Source organism: Mastacembelus armatus, chromosome 3, assembly GCF_900324485.2.
Source record: "Mastacembelus armatus chromosome 3, fMasArm1.2, whole genome shotgun sequence".
Lineage (NCBI taxonomy): Eukaryota > Metazoa > Chordata > Actinopteri > Synbranchiformes > Mastacembelidae > Mastacembelus > Mastacembelus armatus.
Genome location: NC_046635.1, coordinates 1135670 through 1151967, shown reverse-complemented (window position 1 = coordinate 1151967; position 16298 = coordinate 1135670). Strand labels below are relative to the sequence as shown.

At 43.3% G+C, this 16298-nt stretch overlaps 1 protein-coding gene across 9 annotated transcripts in view; it reads right to left on the bottom strand.

Annotated features, from left to right (window-relative positions):
• nav2a (neuron navigator 2a) overlaps positions 1 to 16298 on the bottom strand; it is a 92241-nt gene that overhangs the window by 27706 nt on the left and 48237 nt on the right. For 7 of the 9 annotated variants that reach the window (XM_026319868.1, XM_026319869.1, XM_026319871.1 and 4 more), the window contains one exon: positions 11178 to 11300. In XM_026319868.1, the coding sequence (XP_026175653.1) occupies positions 11178 to 11300 (123 nt within the window). Of the gene's footprint in view, positions 1 to 955; positions 1162 to 11177; positions 11301 to 13762; positions 14065 to 16298 lie in introns of those variants that run through there. The other 2 variants (XM_026319876.1, XM_026319877.1) reach the window with 2 other exon arrangements.

The following is a 16298-nucleotide window of genomic DNA, read 5'->3' as shown; positions in this document are numbered from 1 at the left end:
AAGTTGTCAAAGATCATTGTGTCAACAACAATTCAAGACGAAACTATATTTAGTAATGACAATAAAAACAGAAGGAGGTGATGAATCCTCCCATTTGAGGACTGAACCAGATAATATCCAACTCTGCTGTTTGATAAATGACATAAACAATTGATTATTAAAATGACTGGATGTATTTTCATTCATTCATCAGAACATTGTTTCAACATTACAATCACCATATGAGCACCGGCTCTGCATATTCATTATGACATTTGTTTTCTTTCATAATGACACCACACGACAATATTCTGAGCAATGTGGACATATTTTTCTACAAAGTCAGTTTCAGGTTAAGAGTCAGACAGAAGTTCTTTGCCTAAATAAAATAGTTTCAGATGAATAGTTTCCTAATTTAAATGAGAGTATCTGAGAGATACCAACTTTTCAAAGTTCAAAACCCAGAGCTACACATCAGTTCCCATTGATCATTTATCTGTCACACTTGATCTTTAGTCTATTCAGTCATCACCAGCACCAGCGACATGACACACAGAGAAAATGGGGAAACGTTTCTTTGTTTTTGGATTCACCAGCAGAATCAAACCAACGGGAGCAGAACAAAGACTGAACTTTAGAGTTGAAAGCATCTGTGCAGTAGACGAGCTGAGAGGTGCTTGGAGATTTAGAGTGACCACAACAGTCTCAACTTGTCTTTAAAGCCACAAGGGAAAGTCCCCCCCACCACACACACACACACACACACACACACACACACACACACACACACACACACACACACACCGAAAGACAATAAACATTTATGCCATAAAAATAGACATATCCAAACCCACAAACATCACAGTGCTTTGGAGCAGGGGCTAAATCAAAGTCATTACTTGGAGGACAAAGCTTCCTTTACACACTTGTGCACACACACACACACACACACACACACACACATACACTTATCTACCTGGTCAGGGTGCCTGGATTGTGTTGAGAACCGGAGCGCTGTGGGAATATGCCAAGCTGGACAGAGAGCTTCATGACTCCATGCTACTGAGAGCGTTCACACGGTCAAATATCTGTCTCAGTCCTCCTCTGAGCCGTACCAGTGTCTCTCGCCCTCTCTCTCGCCTGGCACTGCTCCTAGATCCAGCTCCTTTGTCATTCATTGCACTGATGCATCGTCTCTCAGGCACTATCTCTCTCTGGACTGAGATAGAAGAAACTCAGGGGGGAGAAGAGGGAAGGACCTGCCCCGCTGGTAACATGAGCCTCCCCGAGACTGTTAACCACTTCACTGCTGCAGCTGCACCACTAACACACAGCACTGAAACACACACACCCAAAGCCCTAAATAAGCTAGTTCAACCAAACAAGAATCAAATGGAAACACAAGTCAAAGCCACATGATCACAGACAAACTGAAGGACAATCTCATCCCACCGCTGCTATACTGTGTGCTTCTGTATGTGTGTGTGTGTGTGTGTGTGTCTTTGTATGCAAGACTGCAATTTCCCAGACAGATCCACCCTGACTAGCTGACAAGCCAGTGCTAATTAGAGATCAGGCCAAACGGCGTGGCCCTGCCCACAGCCTCCCGCTGGCAAAGCAACCCGCCAGTTAACAACCACCGAGCCCTTTACGGCCAATCACAGAAGATGGAGACATTAACCGCGGGCTGCCCCCGGGAGGAAGTGGTGCCAAATGCAGACCGACAAGGCCGGCACCTAATAGATCATCACACTTCCTTTGTGCAGTGACTGAATGACTGGATTTTGGTTAACTGACCCTCTGAATCTGTTGGTGTGTGCAGTTAATTGTTTGTGAGCAGGTTTGTCATTCTCAGGGTGATATAGGACTTCACTCTCTCACTCTCAGGTCCTTTAAGAAATCCCTCTGCTTTCCCACAGGGTTCAGAGTTCAGAGGCCAAACCTCCAAACTTTCCTTGAAGAGAAGAACAGAATGGGGGCAGCGAGGGAGCCAATGACAAAAAGGGCCGCCCTGTGGGTCAGCCAATAGGAGTGTCTGGTAATATCCTGAGAAACAGGCCGTGGTTGTGTTTGTTTAACTTTTCTTGTGTGCGTCCCTCAGGGCTGTGGTTGTGTTGGTCTGTTGGTCGGCCTTGCAGTACTGCAACCCCCCCCCTGAAAAGCCCCGTCTGACTCTGGCACATGCACACAGGATCTGTGCCGCAGAAATATATACACAGACATGTGGCCACAACAGAGCTGTGAAGCAGAAGTAAGGGGATTTCCTGTGTTTGAGGGGCGACTACTGCGTCTGGATCACATATCCCCAAATCTGTATCTCAGGCAGACAGAGGGAGGAAGAGGGGAGGACGCACAGCACAGCCCTCCTCAGGGTGAGGAGGGGACACAGGTGGCATCATGGGCAAGTTGACAGGTGAGCTGTGCAGACGCAGCAGGACAGAGCAGCCAGTGTGTGCTAACTTTAGCCCAAACACATCAGCATCATCAAAGACATGCAAAACACTGCGCCTCAATCAGGAAATACGGTTTAAACACTGGACACGACACAAAAATCTCATTTCTCATGGAGCTGCACAATAACAACATGATCATGCTTCAGTTTTTGGTGGAGTCATAGCTTGATGATGAGCAGTGGATACATTTTGTTTTGATACGATGCCTAACAAATTCAAATGACACTTTTTTGATTTGTTACTTTGAGGAACACGAAAATGCTTTTATGCAAAACACGATTTTTTTATTTTACAAAATGAGCTGAGATTCCTAAAATGAAATGTCTAAACATAAGAAGCTCCACAAGAATCAAGTCAAGGTTTTGTATTCAGACAGGTGCACAGTTCATTTACAAACTATGAAAACTCTGACACAATAAGAAAACACAACAACAGCAGACACCTCCCCTGGAGGTTCTGGAGAGTTGCTCAGCCAGTTTTACTGTCAGAGAGAAATGCCAGGATTGCTACCATGAGTAGATGCACTGGCAGCCTTAGGGTCCAGGAAAATGACCTGGGTGTTTCAACATTTTGGTATAGAGGCAAGCTCCAGGCTATTCATAGCTTAGGCATGATAGCATTAACTGGACTGGACTGGTTAAACGTAAGGTCATTGATGTTATTCTCACAAAGTATTTATTTGCCATTGTGTTTTAAATGCACCCAAAAGAAGAAGGACCACTTCTGAATTATTGGAGCTAAAAACACCTAAAAGCTTTTCATCTAAATTTGAGAAAAGTAACATACTCAGGACTAAAATACTGTAGGCACAGAGTGAAGGAGGCAGCAAAGGGCCCATTGGGACAGGACCCAGCACATTCCGGGCCGGAGCCCAGGAGCCGTGTGGTACGAAAATGACACAGCTGTCCCTGCAGTGACGAGAAATGACAGTACTGGACCGGACAACGCGCTCAGGAATGTCTCTCTTGCTTTCTCTGTGTCTCACTGTCTGTCTGTCCTGTGTCTGGTCCCATTGTCTCCTCTATTAGAGAAAAACAATAGCTATCTACAGTCTGAGAATTCATCAAAGCATGCAGATCCCTCTGGCTGACTCTCTTTCACGCAGCTTTCCTTTGAATCATCTCTCTCTCTCTGTTTGATGTGTAAACACACACACACACACACACCCACAGATTCGACCGACTGACCCGGATCCACAGTAAAAACACACAAACTCTTTACACGTGACATGTATCACTCAGCACAGGCACACAACTCCTCTATGATGCATCCAAAAAGCTAAATTCAAAGGACTACTGGGACAAATGTGGAATTCGTCACTTGTGCCACAACAAACCAATGCACTGTCGCATGGATGCTATAATGAAACACAAAGCTGTAACTGCCCCTGCACCCTCCGCCCACAAAATAGCATCATTTGCTTCCTTAGTGTCCAAACGTTTTTAAAAACACCAGTCATTTTCAGGTCTAGTATAAAATGCTAATTTTTTACCCCAAATCTGTAGTTTTTTACTCTCATCTGGTTTAAAACCCTCTTTAAAACGAGCTCCAGATGACAGAACAGTTTCAGGAGTTTCTAATAACATCAAGCCACTTTGTTCTTTTTCCTCACAGATACTCTTTTGTTTTTTAGTCTTAATTTTTAGTCACACTGCAAAAATCTGCATTAAATAATAAGAAATAAATAAAAGCTCATGTTAATATTAAAAAAATCTCCAGTATCAGTTAATAAACATAAACATTTCATTCTGTGTCGTGAGGAGCTTGTTTAAGGTGAAACTATTTAGATGATTCTGTAACAAGAAGAGTCTTCAAGTGTTCATGACAGGAGCCCCCACAACATGCAGACCTCTGACCCTGAGCCTTTCCTGCAGCTTTTACAAAGAAATGAAATGAGGGAAGTCAGTTTTATCCAGTTGCTTTAAAGCTGCTGACGACCGCACTTCACACTCACACCCAGCCTAATAGAAATTAACACTCATGGGAGGTATGAAGGATTAAAACTTACCCCGTCCCGAGTGCTCGACTCAGTGTAGACGAATTAAAGTCCAACGTGCTACGTGTTACTTTGCTTTCTCCATCTGCTGCTTCCTCCTGGTTCAAACTGGATCACAGACAGGGACCAAGACTCTGATCTCTTTGTTTCCCTTCAGAAATTGCAGGCTTGGTGGCTATTTCAGCTGGCTGAGACTCTTATACTTTACAACCAAGTTGCTCTGCTGTTGAATCTGGACCACAGCTTTTATCACATCTAACAAGGTTGTTCTTCTCTGTGTGTCATTACTACGTTTCAGCGCTGGCAGTTGTGTGAAACGGCGAAAAACTAGACAAAAACAAATGTGCAAACAAGCTTAAACAAATACTTTGGTAGCACAGTGAAAGCTCAGAGCTCGAGAGACGAGTACAGGGGATGTTAGAGCTGCAGTGTCTGATATAAAAATGAGAACGATCTGCAGAAAAACCCCTTGTTTACCTGAGTGAGAGCCCCGCCCTCTCCAGTATGCGTTTCCTATGGTGAGGCTGGCGCACTTGGTACAAGCCCAGAGGGGTGAAGACGGTCTACTGATACGGTTTCCATGGAAACAGCAACATCATTTCTCTGAGGATTTTTTCGGTCTGTTTTTCTCTTCTCGTAATAAACCTCTTATTTTTTGCCTGTCGATACTTTCTCCTTTCTTCTCTGTGTAAATCAAGACTCTCAACCCTAATCGATGCCACCTTCCCCCACATGCATATGGGCAGCGAATTTCTTCAATGTGTGGTTACACTGTAAAAAACATATCCAAGCAATGTTTGTCCTAAACGGATGCTTTGTGGAAACCAAATCTGCCAGTGCCCCAAGACTATTCCAGTCTTTCTCCAAAACAAATTGTGTTTCACAGGTTTTCTAAAAATTATTGCCTGTAACAAGAGTCAGAGCAATATACAACGTGGGATTCTAAAAGGGCTAGGACAAGTATTTGCAGGCTGGTCCTGTAGCTAATAAGTCTACTGTTAACACACTAACCTACAGGTACATGCTGGCATTAATTGATCACACTAACTCTCCCAGCTTTTCTTTAAATAAATTGTTAAAAAGACAAATGCTCACTGAGCTGAAAAGCTTGATACCTGTCAGGTAGTGTGCTTGAGTCATCCAGTGTATTCAGTACTTATGTTGTACCGTCTACTTCCGTCTTCGAAGTGCATCCGGACTATTCCTCTTTGGAGGAACAGGGGGCAGCTAAATAAACATTGATGGCGGAAGCTGTGCCCCTATTTTGGACTTTAATAAACATAAAGTCAGTGCAAACGGTTTGTGATCGGAACAATTCAACTCAAATAAACCAGTTTTTACTGCAACATGCTGCTGCTCCCTCAAGGCCTAATGGTCAGTATAAAAATGTAAGAAACAAAAAATGGCTCAGCCTGCCCAGAGAAAGGATTTGGTTTATCTTGGATCTTCTGACGACATTTTTAAACTAAGATTTCTGCAGCGTAGTTGAGAGAGAATTCTGCAGCAACTCTGGTGCATGTTTCTCGTGTAGGAGTATCAAGATCTTATTTGACCTTAAAGCAAATATCCAAAACAGCTACCGACTGTGGGTCAGACTGTCTCAGACTCCTCCAGCGTGCCCCAGAAAGCATTGTCAGCATGGCCTCATCACAAACGCAGAGCAGATTGCTGCATTCAGCATGAACATGGCTGGGAGGCATTTGCAGAACTCAATATTCTGTAAGGAGTCAAAGGTCAAAGATATCTGTGAAAACGTATTTGGCTACAGAAAACGTGCAGCAGTGAGTATGAATGAGTGTGTGTGAGTGCAGAAGATAAGGAGACAGCAGACAAAGGACAGGACTGGCTGTTAAGGATCTCATACCAAATATTTAAACACATTGTCCTGTGGTTATTGTGCCACACTGGGAAATATGTTTTAGAAATAGTTCTGTCTTTTCTTTTCTTGACTCAAGATAAACCCTGTAAATTATGTTTATAGACGAGTAAACTGCTACAGCACAAACAATCGCTGGCTGGATTATTTTAAATTAATGAAGCACTACATTCATTAATGACATTGGAGTCGCTAGAAGGTTAATGGGATGAATGGTGGCCATACAAGGCACAATGTCATACCAGAGACTGGGGCTCACATCAAGAGTCTCATGACTGGTTATGTACTTTGGCTAAGGTTAGGGAAAGATCTGGTTTTGCTTAAAAGTAAGTAAACAAGTTATGTCCAAGGTCCCTGTGAACTTTTTCTGTCTTCAACCAGACCACAATCCTTAATCTCTACCGAGTCCTGTGGGTGCCCATGAAAAGCTCAATAATGTTGTAGCCGCTACATGAAGATACTGTTACCACAGTATGTGACCAACATGGCAACACAACAAAGAGTCAGTCAATAGACCTCTACTGGCTGTTCCACCTAAAAGTGAAACAGTAGCACACCAGGCACAACACTATTGTAGCAGTCCTGTGTCCTAGGAGTATCCAGCTCGTCCACAGCATGCAAGTCAACTGCAACCCTGATGTGAACGCGTCGTTAGTACCAAGTTAACAAGCAGTGTGAATTAACCACAAATGAAGGTGACTACACTTTCTCAATAATCCAGACAGAGATTCAGATTAGCAATACGATGACGTTCTATTGTTGAAGTCAAATCCTAGAATCTAAAGTCCAAAGATCAAAAAGTAGTTAAGTGAGTCTGTGGTATGTTGGTGGTATACATAAAACAGTGGTCCCCGTGGTAATCGGTACTCTCGGGTCTGTGACCCCCAAACTGGGAGAGTGGCTCCAACAGATCCCAGGAACAACATCAGAGCTCTCAGTCCAGAAGAGCGCAGTGCTGGGAACAGCTAAGATACTGCGAAGAACCCTCAAACTGCCAGACCTCTGATACTCTGGTAGAGGACCCAAGATTGAGGAACACCACCTCACCACCACCAAACACACACCACCTGTAGGGGTGGGAAGGGAAATTAAACAGCTGCAGTGATCAGCATCGATGGGCTGATGTTGTTGTCTCCTAGCAGAACATGATCAGCCAGATAAGTTTTGGAAGGAAAGTGCAGAAGAAGCCGAGTTCCTGTGTCTGTGATTATCATACAAATAGACTCCTGGTTCTACAGGGAACAGGATCGCTGGCAGAGGGAGGGGATGAGACCGATCCAGTGATTATTATTATTATTACAGTGAGAGCCTGCAGGCAAACCACAACATTCACTCTGCTGAACCAGGGGAGCAGGTGGAGGAGGTGGAGGAGGTGGAGGAGGTGGAGGAGGGTTTACAGAGAGACAGACGGGGAGAGGGCGAGACAGGTGGAATGCCAGGTGTTGTTGGTAGCTGAGGAAGAGACGGTGAACGAAGGTGAACCTCTCTGTTTCTCCCTGAGGTCAACAGGGAACCTGCTCAAGACCAGACAGGACAGAGAACACACTAGTGCTTGGGGCATGTGTGCGAAATATGTGTGTGTAGATGTTTTTTACAGCTTCAGGTCTGCTTCCGGGCGAGAGTAAAACCCTCCTTAGAGCTTTGTGTGTCTAATACACACACGAAGCTACAGACACACAACACCCATTAACAAGGTTCATCAGAAGTATCATCAACATCCACTGTATCAGCAGTTATACAGTGACTGCATATTATAATTTAAAGATAATTTAAACATTTGATCAAAAAGGATTTAAGCTCTGAAGTAACTTCAAAGTAAAACTGCACCACGTTGAAAATGGAGGAAGCACAAACTGAACCGAAGGTTAAGGGATGTTTTTGTTCGTAACAGGCCGTGTTACTGTGTTAGAGGTTGCTCAAACAGAAAACAGTGCTATGTTACAAGGTAAGAAGATAAAGCACAATCCAGGAAGCTGGGTTTGTGCACAAGAATCTTAGTTTAGTGAAATGCCATTGTCCTGGAGCGGTCTTTATGGACTTAAAACAGCACCTGTGAAACACTAAGCACATTCAGAGTAGCTACTTTACAAAAGCTAAGTCTGCAAAGAAGTTAGAAGCTGCTGTTTATCCCATGATGCCAGCAGAACAGCTGCTGCACAGGTTAAAAAACACTTGCACTAATCCCTGCTGCTGATTCTTGTGATGGCTGTTTGCTGATGTAGTGTCTTTGGCACAGTTTGGCTCGTTGAGTGTGTTGTATGTTGTATCTTCTTCTTTTCCTTTGTTGTATGATATTTAGTAATTCTGCTTTTTTCTCTTTAATTTGTAATAGTCTCTGTCTTTGTGAGAGGAATACCCTGGTTTCCTCTCTCTGCATTTATATCAAGTTCCCATGTGGAAAAGAGAAATGATATGTAACGGCTCAGCAAAGAGGGAAGGGTATGGGCCAAACACCCACAGCTACAGCAGCTTCACACCACAGACACCTCCTTTGTCTGCTTTAACAAAGAGAATTCAAATCAGAAGACAGACCGTTATAGATTGCTTCCTCTTTCTCCAGCCACATGAGATAAATGACCCAGGATGAGCGTGCTCTCTCTCTCTCTCACACACACTCACACACACACTCACACACTAGTCTCTATTGTCTCTGCCTATTTACTCAACTCCCAGGTCCTGTTGTGCCACGACTCAGTGTGAAGCTCTGAGTAAGACTAGTTTCTGCACCTCCAACAGTCAGCGTGTCAGCTGATGATAAGCTACGTGCTCCGAGTGGTTTTCAATGATCTGAACGTTCAACCCAGTTTTCCTAGCTCCATCCTTTATGCTGCTCATTAGTCCAGGTCTGGTCATGGTTTCAGCTCGGCAGCTTAAAGTTTTTTTGAACGCTCCTTAATGTGAACCTCAACCCTTTGAAGCTCGGGACCTCCTTGTTAAAAGGTCATGAGGTTTTTGCCCCAATGTCTTGGCAATACCCTTCCCGACCCCCCACTTCCCCACCAGCCCCGAAAGGCTCGGCCGCCCCACCAACCAGAGGGTGTTTAAAAGGCAAAGGCATTTAAACGCTAGCAGGCGTATAGATGGATCACACACCCAATGAGTAAATATAGACAGCACACACCTCAGAGCTCATACATGCAAAGTAATGTGCTCACCTTCCTCCACCTGCACCATTAAGCCTCCATCATGTATTAAATTAGCCTGATCTTTTACAAGAGAAAACCAGTCATCCCTCCTTACCCTCCAGCTCCACTGGTTTCTGTTTAATATGCTAATGTGCTTTATCTGCAGCTTCCTCAACTCTGCTAATTAATCCCAAACCAGTAAGCACATTTATCTGACACTGCTTCAGGGGGAGGAGGGGAATCATTCCACTCTTCTTTTTAAAACTCTCTCTTCTCTAATCCTACGAACGTGATAATGAAGCTGTCTGAAGATCATGAAAGTGGAAATGTCAAGTGTCTGGAGGAACTGGAGCAACCTGCCTTCTTTCAAATAAACCTCACATGGAAACATCAAAGCACAACATCGAATAAAAAAGAGAAATCCCCTAACTTTTATCATTTAATTGCTACCAGTTTGTGGAGTCCTGCATGGGAAGAGACAAGGAAAGAGGTGGAGAGATGAAAGGCGAGGAGACGGGCTGTTTGTGTTAAGCCCCGTCTGAGGGCTGTAAGAGGTTAAAGTCATAGACCGAGTGTGTGTTTATGTGTTTGCAGGGTAAAAGGCAGCGAGAGGGCAAAGGTCAAAAGTCTGAAAGACAGGAAATTAGCCACACCTGAGGACTCTGGGAAAAGTCTGCTTGAAGCTCTTGAACCTACGACAAAACACACCAGCATGACTGATTTGTTGAAAACCTTAAGTATCAGTCCTAAAACACAAAACACCTGGTACGTTTCTTTTAAATGAAAGATCACAAGCTGATGAGGGCTTGTCTTAAAACTGGGACACAGCCGGTCATCCCTCCAACTAGGTTACGTTTTAGTGTTAAGCCTTAGCCATGTCCAAACAATCATCCGGTCTGCAGTCCATCTAAATATCAAGCTTGTCCCCCGCTCCCCCTTTATCTCTTTCCGTCTCCCACATCCTTCTCTTTCACAACTCGAGCGTCACGTCCATTTCTGTCAGGAAACAAATCGCTCTCCATCTCTCTGACTGGACAAAGACCGCGGCGTTTCTCCAAATCACTCACACGCGACACGTGACACTCCAGAATTTTCCACAGGCATATACATCCTGATAAGACCCATAGAAATGCATGTATGTCAGTGCTGTTCTCCAGCACTCGGGCTCGTGTTTCAGCAGCATAGTTTATAGAACAAAGCTCGGTTGCATCACGTCCTGCGTAGTGTTACAAGTCCAAACAAAACCTGTGCAATATCATTCTGTGAAAACAGAGAGGCAGAACGGAGAGAGATGGGGTAAGACCCAAAGCAGACGCAAAGAAAAACAGTAAGTTCAAGAGTCAAAAGACATGAGACACGAGATTCAGGGGTTTTTTCAGCTCTCCATTTGTTTTTTAGGCATCTATTTCAAGTACTCCATTAAACACTGATATCTGTGATATGATTTAAGATGACTGTCCACTATCAACTTGCAGGAAAAGACTAAACCCAATCGACTCCAGTAAGATAAAACTACTTTCTGAAAATCATCACTAGACATGTGACTGGTTAGTTAAATTCATCTTACATGCCCAAACTGCCACAAGGGATCACAGGCTCAAGATGAGAGGAGGCATAAAAAAGTATTCTGGTAAATCCAAGTAATCCAAAGACATAGTCCAATACCTGGTGTGTTTCAAATGGCAAAAACTGCAATTTCAACTGGAGGTAAACTCACACTTTTTCGTCGACGAGATTTTTCGTCTTACCTGTCAGCATCTCCCTGTCCTGACGATGTGTTTCGATGGAGCGTCTCTCGGACGGCGGTCATACCGTCAGGCAGGCGGTTCAGGCGCCGTGTGTACAAGCCCAAGCCTCCATCAGTCATATAGCTGCAAAACACAACAAAGTATAATAAACACAGGCTAAGATACACAATTAAAGGGCAAAAAAATGATTTGAAGTTGTGCAGTACGGGATTTGAGTCAACACACACTGTTCGTCTTCTCAAAGCTGCTTTTGTTGTGTATAGAGCAGGACGAACCCACATCCATCTAGTTTTCCGGCTGTGGCAAAGCCCTCATCAATCAAACAGTCGGCAAAATGTTCCCACACAAATACTGAAGACAGAAAACTATCTGACTGAAGACTGAGACACGTTTCCCTCATGAAGACAGGGGTAAACATCAGCAGCCTTAAAATGCAGTGGCAGCTCAACGGACCGAGGATGAGGTAAAGACATCTCTATTCATCATCAGAGTCCACCTGAGTCTGGGATATTCTGATTGACTCTTAAAAGAAGCTATAAACGTTCTGTACATGCGAGGGCAGGGGAAAGAACATCGTTCATGTCATCTCATTAGAGAAGATTTCATTTGAAAGGAGCTGATTTGCTGCTGGAGTCTGAGGTTTACTGTTACCAGAAGTTACAGTCTCAAGCTGATGCTGAGGCCCCAACACTTACACAAACATTCCCATTCAAGCTAAAACAACACAGACTAATTCCCCAAATATTTACCAGGGGAGAAGATTCCTAATGGAACTAAATATTGACTTGTTCAGCCCAGGTGTACTTTAATGAAACGCTGGCTGATGAAATGAAACGTTGGGCCTGGACGGTCCAGACGGTGAATGGTTTCTGATTTAAGTGAGTAGAAAAGAAGCCAAGCTAAAAAAGCTTTCTGTGTTATCTTTAGGTGGATCTCAGCAAGAGGGAGCCCAGCACACACACACACACACACACACACATACACACATATTTAATCCTACATATATATACACACAGTATACACACAGTATACACACAGTATACACACAGTATACACACAGTACAGTGTTTCCTATAGACAGAGCTCCTTTGTGTAAACTGCAGACAAACAGAATCAGCAACTGAGCCACAGGACTGAAACTCCAGAGCAGGAAGACACTCAACAAACCCGTTCAAACCTGCACAGATGCTGAACAAATTGTAGCCTTCATAATGTTTACAACCGCAATTATGATTATAAATGAATCATTTTCATCGTTAAAGCTGCATTACGTGTTTTTATGGCCATTTAGGAGCAGCAGGACAAGCTGAAAAAAGAATAATGTCTAATTAGAAAGTTACAAACATATGAGTTTATACTTTATACTGTGCAGTTGTTTCACCAGAAGTGAATTAACAGCACTGGCTCTTGCATGCCGCTGGGTTTAGGGTTGATAACAACTAGGTTTGCAGGCTGGAAAGCCAAAACACTGAACTAAAAGAGGCAAATAAAGCTTTGGAGAGTGGAGAGGGGCCACAGCATTGGGTGATAACCCCTCATAGTTACATAGAAGACCACAATATAAACTGTCACACTGATCTGTTGTACCGAAGAACAAGCCAGTAGCAAAACTGGAAGCACCAGATGTTGGAAGCACCATAAAGGCTGTGGCTGCTGTGTCAGGTCATCCTGTAGCGTTTTGGTAATGATTCCCAAGAGTCTACACTCAACATGGAGATTCAGCATTTTGTTACCATGTACTAAAGAGCAAACTTCAAGATGAGAGAAAGCAAACCTGGGTTTGACTTTAGACCTTTAAATCCAAACGACATATTCACAGCTGCTTTTTGAACTGAGTTAGATTATTATTACTATTATTACTATTAGTTGTTTTTAACGTAGCGTGTCATTTGGAATTCATTCTTTCAGGCTTTTGAGTATAAGATGAGCATTATAAATATTATCAACCAACCAAGAGTAAAAGTCACTCATGAACTGCCACATTGCAAACACGACTTGTTGTGCAGAAGATTTTCCAATAACAAGAGAGACAATAGACAAAAAGGGCATGAAGGATCCTGGGATCTGCCACTCTGGGGGGGGGCTGACTGTCTTTTATGGAAAACATCCATCATCCCAAAGCAAAGTCACCTTGAAAATGGCTGGTTAGACACACACACACACACACACACACACACACACACACACACACACACACACACACACACACACACACACACACACACACACACACACACACACACACACACACACACACACACACACACACACACACATTACTCCTTTACTCTAATGAGTAACTGAACCTCCCTGTCCTCCTGTTTCAGATGCCTGTTAACCTGTAACCTTCTGCAGCAAAGGAAACGTGTCCAAACAAGACAGTTACTGGGCTGACACTGAGCACTTTGGTGGAGTTTACACAGAACTAACACAAGCTGAAGCTCTTGTGTAAATGAAACTCCAGACATATTCGACTTAAAGGGAGAATGCATGCCCTGTGGCACAGACAACATGAAACTGTCACACTAAAAAAAAAAAAAACAGTCTAAGATTCTCTCTTTCTGGTTTGAAACACTCACACGTACCTTTCTGCCTCAAACATGGAAACACAGTCCAGAGCAGAATAAGCAAGTCCAGGTGAGGGTTGATCCCTGTCGATAAAAATCTTCTAAGCAGACTTTTCCGTTTTCTGTTACACTAAGTCTGAGCCACTGTGTGAGAGCTGCTGTTCTGTCAATAATCCCACCAGGTGTGTTCGAGCCAGAGATCAGTGTATAGTATCACTGAAGAGTCTCATTGTCCACGCACGAATTAGGTGCCCATGTGTAGCTTGAATGTGTGTGAGCCTACGCTGCTCTCTGGGAGCTCAGTGCTGGTATGCTGTGTCTCTCCTCAGCCCCATATGCTTTTCACCTCCTGGCTGGAGGTTGGGTTTGTCTGCGAAAGGTGGAGGAGGAGGCGGGATGGGAGGGGAAGGGAGGAAGGCAGAGAGGGGGGAGGGCAGAGGGGAAGCTTGGGCAACATACCCCCGAGCCAAGGAGGTGGGGAGGGGGGAGTCCTCGTCTCCATGGGCCAGAGAACCAGAACGAGGACAGAGGGGAGGGGGAGACTGGAGAAAACCACTGCAGATACTGAATGTGGTGTCATCACTCATGTTGTCCATTCGTAATATACAGAGATAGCCACACTAATTCATTATCAGCATAGATAAAAGGATTCAGAATTAAAAGTGCTTGGAAATGTCCAGGCTGGCAACTAAAGGTTTTTTTTGATTATATCTCACTTTTATTTTTATTTTTTAAATACATAATCGATAATCTATGATCACCATTGAATGTCAAACATTAGAGAAAAAACTGTTGTCCAGTTACCTAAAAATATTTCATGTATGATGATATAAAACAGAAAAGTCAGTTAATTCTGAAACTTAAGAAGCTAAAACAGTGAATATTTATAAATGACAATCAAATGAATCAACAATTATAAAAGATATTGAACGATTTTTGATTAACTATCAATTAAAGATATAATTAAAGGGCCAAGCTGGTCACAAAAACTCTTATTTAACTCTAATGGAGCAGATATTTGGATTTTATCTGCTGAGATTTATCATTTGTGCCTTTATCTCATTCCTTTGCTGAATATAATCTAATTTGTGGTGACCACAGCACCAAAACCTGATTCTTTATAAGTATTTTTTCATATTACGGTCTGTGGATTTTATGTCTCTTGAAAAGGACCATTACTTCTGGAGAGAAGTGTTTCTGATGATATTATGAGTCATTTTAATAATGTAAAAACCACATATTAACATGTAGAGTCAGAGACACATATCTCAAAGGCCTGGACAACCTAAACCCAAACAATTTGCCTGACTAATTACCAGCGGATCTCACCTCAGAGGGGAAAAACCAGTTAGTTAGTGGCTGACAGACAGCGAACTGCTAAATGGCCTGAGGTCGGAGAGAGGAGGGAGAGGTCATCAGTCTGCGTCTGTTTGAAATGGTTAACCTGGTTCTCCAAACTATGCACACGCCCACACGCACAAAAATATGCAGTTTCAAAACACAAGAAGCCTAATCTAGTCAACCTGCTTCAATTTGAATAAAAGCTCATTTTGCCAACCATCCATCAATTCATCTAGCTAAAAGGATTCAAACACACACACCTGGCATCAAGACATGTGCAGCAGCAACCCTGATCACAGCAAACATCCTGAATTTCCCTTTGGGGATTAATAAAGTTTGTCCCATCTCAGAATCCACTGGTTAAACACGAAAGCCAACTCAAACTGACATATAAGTCGTTTATCAAGCGAAAACGCTAAACGTCTGCATGTTCCAGCTCCTCATTTAGGATTCGCTGCTCTTCTGTTGTTTTTAACATTTCTAACATTTTATAAACAAAACCATGGAATGAAAAATCAAAAATAATCTTTTACTGCAGCCCAAACAAGATCAGATCAGCAGAAAATTCTCTGAAGGTAATTATACATTTATATTTTGCTTTTCTCACAGATCTGATCCAGCCTGGATATCAAGTTGTCAGGGCAGGCAAATGTCTCTGCTCACCTGGTGCCATCACTCACCTGTCCAGGTGTGTCTGTGGCTTGGCCTCAGTCTACACAGCCACGACCCAGACATATCAAGTACTTTCTGCAGGAGCCCTTAGCTCCCTGCCTCTATCCAAGCTGTTTCAGCACAGCTGGATCAGTGCAGATCCATGGGATCAGATTTGAGGAGCTTCATGATTTTTAATTTTTATCACTCTGCTTTGCCAAGCAGCTAGAATATTTCTTACATTTACAGCCATCGGAAACCTAAGCCTAACCAGAGCCTTCTCACTGTGCTATCTGAAGGCGAGTAGACGCCTTTTACAGCTTCATCTGATAATAAGGAGAGTTTAAATTGCACAGTGTGACCGTCAAGGCATGCGAAGGGCCTGTTACAACATGGACACTGGCTTTGAGAGAGCAAATAAACAGGTTATCAGCATATCAGTGTCTTCACATCTGCAGACAGAGAGATGGGATACTTGTGGGATCTGGGCTATACAGATCACACAAATTCTGCTTATGCTACTGAAACTAAACTGTGCGATATCATCTGATACTTGAATCAC